Below are 6,000 nucleotides of genomic sequence, written 5' to 3'. Positions count from 1 at the left end.
TTATGTTCAGGTTCAATGTCATGCTATCTAGTACACTGCCTTTAACAACAGTGTTGTTTTGCAAATATTGTCACAATGACAGACACGTAGGGTATCCAGATTCACCCACTGACATTGGCATCAATTTGGAGCGATTTCCTTTTCCCTGTAGCAGCATGCCACCGAAGTGACACTCAGATCGGCGAAGTGCTCAAAGCAACGCTTAATTTGCCAGTCTGACTTGAATATTAACGAATGCAGGCTATCTTCCCCAAACTCTCATCTTAAAAGATTCCCAAACACTCAAACTAATGCGAGACAGTCACTTTCAATGAAGCCAGGCTGTCCTTGAAACACACAGAAAAGCCTGCAGCAAAGAAAACCAACTGCTAGGTCCGTTCATATCTGTTCACCCAACCAGCAGGTAACCACTCAAAGGTTCTGGACCTTGGCTCTTATCGAACAGCTTTTGTTCTCAGGTCTACACCACAGAGCAGATAGTAGAAGCAGTTTACGGCGTGATCACCCCTAACTTTCTGGTCGACGTCTGCGATGGAAGCAACCATTTTCCAGACACATGCATGAACAGTACACTTCACACTGTGGGAACTATGTAAAAACACTCATTTATTCCTTCAGAAAACAACTGTTTCCTTTTATCTTTGCTCTCCAATCATCTACAATAGCGAAATGAAAAAGAAAATGCATCCTTCGACAGAACATAAGATACAAACTGTTTCAACACATACATCCACGCTTAATCTCACAAATGATCGTTATCTGTCCAATCAAGCACACCAATGCACAACACCAACCACGCTTCGAGGATTTGAAACACGCACACACATCAGCAGTTTTTTTTCCTTTTGCTTTTTTGAAACAGGTTCCGTCATCGTCGGAAGGGGAAGGGGGAAAAATATGGGGGGAAATAATGTGAAGCACGCACACGCACACACACGCATGGCATGTGCAAAAAATCCGCCCAATGCCGCCTCGTTTACACGCACATTCACACGGGCGTTCTCTCTCATCCGCTTCGCATGACGGGTGACCAACATGTAAAGCTCGCTCCGTTGTCTCAAGTCTGTCCTCTTGAAGCAGCGTCCGCTGAAGGGTCCTTGGCACCCGGGCTCTTCAATGTGTCGCCACTTCAATGGCGCTCTTCCAACAAAAGAAAGGTCTTGATGGCGATAGCAAAGCTTCTCCACGCCTTGCGAGGTTTCCCTCGAGCTTCGCAAAGTTCTTCCCACCAGAGAAACACACTGAAGTCATAACTAGTAAAACCAGCACAACCATGGTGTCGCTGTATAAAAACTTAAAGCAAAAAAATATATATATATATAAATTCGGACACAGACTGTAGTGTGCTTGAAGGATACAAGACAAAAAAAAAAGTCTTTTTTTTTTTACAGATACGCGATCAAAAGAAAAAAGAAAAGATATCGGAGCTGTGTGACTGACTTCAGCTGACTCTTAACGACAGACTTAACGAAAAGTTGTTCCAAAATAAATAGGTGAAACCTGCACGACAGAAGAGAGAACTGAGAGAAGAAAGGAACAGAAAGTGAGACGCACGATAAACCTTCTGAAATGCCCGACAAGTGAAGAGAGGGGGGTGGGGATGCACGAACAACAGCGAAAGACTTGCAGCCAACCTAGCACTTTTAGGACGAAAGGAAACGACAAGAGAAAGACGTCAGTATATAGATCGCTGCCCCACAAGGGCAATATTGTAAAAATGCACATCAGTACCGGCAACGTTAGATAGGTGGCGAAACCGGTACTCTTGAAAAAAAAATAAAAGATGGAGACTGATAGAGACAAAGAACAAGAGGGAGAGAGAGAGAGAGAGGTACAAAGAAGCAAGCTTCAGGCTTGTATCACACCCCATGGTCGACGACGCACGCCTCCTCCTCCCAGGCAAATGTGGTCGCGCGCGCTTGGATGGCTGTGGGTGCCGTCGGCGGTGATGATCCCTCAAAGTCTTCGTGGCCGAAACGTCGAGGACTCCACTCACGCAAACCACACACCGCCACCACTCGCACACAGCACCCACACGCACACACAGCCACACACAAAGGCCAGACGTCCTTGCCAGACGAATGTGGCGGCCGCACTTCCGACGGTTTAAAAAAAAAAGGAAGGAACGAAGGCAGCATCGTCTTCCGCTGGCCACAACCACCCTAAAAGGGTGAGAGACTGCTCTTTTCTCCACTTGGTTCCTACGACGACATTCTCTAGAACTGCCTACAGACCTCAGAGTCCCACAGTTTGCAACGCTATAAACAGACACAATGTTCCAACTGTCCTTTGCATCAAGCTTCTAAAGAAGACAGGCTAAAACCCTTGCATGTGTTTTGAGAGAACATACCGAGAAAGTGAGAGGGACGCATGCGAAAGAAGGTTTTGCCTGGGCAAAAACGCAAGCAATCATGGGCGCCCACAGGTATTGGCAGAGGGAACAGTGCCTGCTTGACTGCGGACGTCAAGCTTGATAGGCGTCAGGGGCTCGCTCCCAAATTCGCGGCATGTTCTACTCTCAACACTTGCAGTTGCCACGACCGTACACAGCACACAACAGTTCAAACAATGCATCTTCTTTGTCTGTGTGCGTGCCTGCAAATGGTATGATGGGGGAACGACGACGCACACACACAGTCTGACACACAAAGGAGGACACATATAATTTAGGAAGCAAAGTGCCTAGTGAACCACAAAGAGCCTCAACCAAAGTGAGTACTGCGCCAAAAGGGAAAGAGTCTGTGTGCAAATGCCAAAAAATAAAAACGAACGAAACAATGATGTTCGGCATGTGCGACAGCTTTGCAGTGAAAGAGCGGGGGAACATGGGAGGATGGCGAGGAAGGAACGGTGCTGCCCCCTGTAGGCTGATGCTTGGGGTAATAAGAGGAGAGGAAGCAGAAACAGGAACTTGTGAGCCGAGGAGGGGGACGGTGCAGAAAGGAGAGGAGGGGAAAGAACGAGAGCTCTATATAAATACAATGGTGGCTCAGTCCTGCATCTCTTCGGGAATCTCGTGGGGGTTGAGGATTCCGGGGACGAGCATGCGGATCTTGCGCTTCTCTTCCTCTGCCTGCCGCAGTGCTGCTTCCCGCTCTTCGAGGAACAGGTCGCTGTCGTCCTCGCCAGTGTACTCCTGCAAAAGACAGAACCAAGTTGGCCCATTCTGTTGCAATCACATTCACATCAGCACTGTCAACTACTAGAAATCCACCAGAGAACAAAGCCCTCTCTACATACCCTATCCTACACCTACCCTATCATACCCTATCACCCTATCATACCCTACCCTATCATACACCTACCCTACCAAGTTCGTGCACCTGGGGGGCTATTTTGTAAGAGTTCACCTATCGGACATGTCCATTTCATCTGCTCCTGAAGTGCTGATTGGCTGAAGGTGCCTGTTTCCTTCTGACGCGTCCCTCAGCCCAGCCAATCAGAACTCCAGCAGCAGATGAAATGGACATGCCCATTAGGTGGACAGTTACAGAACACCCCCCCCCCCCCCCCCCCCCACTTTCTGAGTACTTCTGGACACAGCATCATTTCAATCCACTGTCTCGTCTCTCCCAAGCCAAAGGCTTTTTGAGTTGCAGTCGTGTTTTGGTTGACATTTCTGATGTACTCTAGCACATGTCTAGCACATTTTGTTTGTACGTCTTGGTGGAAACAAAGTTAGAACACAAGCACCTTAGTATCACACTCTCTTTCAGTGCAGCTTCACCAATTGGAAACATAGCCTCATGGATTGAAACACTGGAAGGTTCGATCTGAGTGCTATTCACTAAGCGACGGCACGTTTAAAGGGGGCGCGGTAATTGAAAACCGAAAGTGGGCCCAAAAATTATTGCATTCCCGAAACCCTCTCGCACCTATCTACAAATTGGTTGTGAAATCCTGTTTATTTCTCATATTGCAACAATTAACAACTCCAGGCGCAAACCTTTAAACTGAGGTTTGAACTCTCCTCATTTCAGCTGCCTGCTCCTCAGGACCTGCATGCTTGTCCGGTGCCATTTTGGTATCATTCAAAAGCCAGCAACTTCTAGCTTTTTTTTTTCCTTTTAGGTAAGCAATTATGAGTGCCACGCAGAGCAAAGAAAAGAACTGACAAAAATTACGCGTGGCTAGCACTACTACTGGTTACTAGAAGCACGCGATCAAAATGGCAGCTTCAAATTGGTCAGCGGAAGTTTGCTTCATAACATGGTCTGTGCCTGCCACCACTGGAGAGGCGTCGTGCTCAGAATATTGTGACAGCCCTAACGTGGTCATGCCTTTCACCACGGCCAGCAATGCGAGAAAGTCTTGATCTCTGCATCCTTTTGGTTGGCAACAGAAAAAAGACAGGGGCAGGAAGCATGCAACTGATAATCTACGCTGCAGCATGTGATTGACAATGAGCAGCAAAGCGTCAGGGCTCTGGCGTTGCCAGATAACGCTGCCATGACCAAGGACGCTTCCTCAGACTGTCTGCACGGTGTTGGCTCTGGCCGCACAAAGATGAATACTGGTACCGCTGTTGAAAGTGATGCAAGCAACGCATGCACCTGCAAAGAAGCAATGCCTGACCGGCTTCCTTTTTATGCCGGCAGTGGCATGGAAATCTTTCAGAGAGACAAGCAGTGCGGCAACACTGCTGGTGTCCAAATACGTGCCCCTCTGTACGCGACCACAACCCTCGACTCGATCAACATGCTTCTTTTGAGTTCTGCGATATGTAACGTGCCGCGGGGCAGTGAAACTTGTGCGGGGCAATCATGTCTACAGCTCCGCAGTGAAACGGACTGTTGTGCGTGGCACCTATGGAGAGACCACAGCCAAATGAAGCTCTCCTAGAGCTGAGGATTCAAGAACTTCCAATCCACATTTGACGTTAACCTTCAGGCTGCATGGGTGATGGGGTGTTGACAGGCAGACAGTCATGAACAATTTATTTGCTTCAATAGGATTGTCCCGTCGTGGGATGCATCATTGCACTTTCCAGCAGCACTCGAAGCGCACTCTGGCTGCCAAGTGAGCAGCCGAGGTGGTTATAAGCCAGTGCACGCAAAAAGTGACTGCACTGTATTTGTAGCATTTATTCAATATGAACACGCCGAGCTCACTCTACGTCATCATTGCTGCCAGCCTCGTACGCTTGCGGACGTGTGCCCACACATGCGCAGACAGTGTGGCACAGCTCGTAGGCGTTGAAACACGGAGCGATCTCTGTGAACAGCTCCCCTCTGTTATCGCGCGCTTATCTTCCTCATCGCTGTCATTTCCTCGTTGCGGCTCGCGCAAAAAGCATCTCCCATTGCCCCTCCAACCATGGACGTTTTTCTCATTAATGCTGAAGTCCTGCCCGGTTTGAACGTTTGCCGATGCCTTTGCGGCTAGCACAACTTTTTGTTTGAAAACCATTACAATAATGCCATGCTGCATGCTGATAGGGCACAGGTAAAAATGGCGATGACGCTCGTGTACTTCAGTTGGCTACTGGCGCAGCTATAGCAGCTGCAATACTGACTTTTCTGGATGGCGCGAGCTATGCACCATATTTATCATTTTCAATTACAAACTGGCGGGCTTTTTAAAATCCTCGAATTTCAGTCGACCCTTGAGTTTGGTATATGATCATTTGAAAAAAACTATTGGCCTAGATTTGAATAGATACGGTATATTTAGTCAGAGGCAGTACCACAGTACGCTATGATGGCACTTGACGACCTATGGTCATTCCTCACACATAGGGTTTGCTGATGTCCAAAAAAAAGAGGACTGCGTGAACCACGTTCAAAAGAGGCACAGGGACAACGCTGAGGAATCGAGTGCAAAAGGAGAAAGGTGAGGGGAACTGATACCCTGGTGGGAAAGGCCGGCTAACAAATGAGCTCATCACGAGGCTGAGCACATATTATGGCTCATCCCTAAATTCTAATGATGGTGACAATGACGCAACACAGGAGGCGGTTAAGGCAACGTACAGGCGGCGCGAAGGATCTGCGGCACATT

The 6,000-nt window shown here is 48.1% G+C and overlaps 1 protein-coding gene across 2 annotated transcripts in view; it reads right to left on the bottom strand.

Annotated features, from left to right (window-relative positions):
- Window positions 1–586: 586 nt before the first annotated feature.
- The window catches only part of emb (exportin-1 emb), a 52,944-nt gene continuing 47,530 nt past the window's right edge, over window positions 587–6,000 (bottom strand). For both annotated transcript variants that reach the window (XM_050190880.3, XM_050190881.3), the window contains one exon: window positions 587–3,136. In XM_050190880.3, coding sequence (XP_050046837.1) covers window positions 2,990–3,136 — 147 coding nt within the window. In that variant the 3' untranslated portion in view covers window positions 587–2,989. The remainder of the gene's footprint in view (window positions 3,137–6,000) is intronic.

This window comes from Dermacentor andersoni, chromosome 10, assembly GCF_023375885.2.
Source record: "Dermacentor andersoni chromosome 10, qqDerAnde1_hic_scaffold, whole genome shotgun sequence".
NCBI lineage: Eukaryota > Metazoa > Arthropoda > Arachnida > Ixodida > Ixodidae > Dermacentor > Dermacentor andersoni.
The sequence above is the reverse complement of the archived record's forward strand: the minus strand, read 5'-3'. Positions and strand labels throughout refer to the sequence as shown.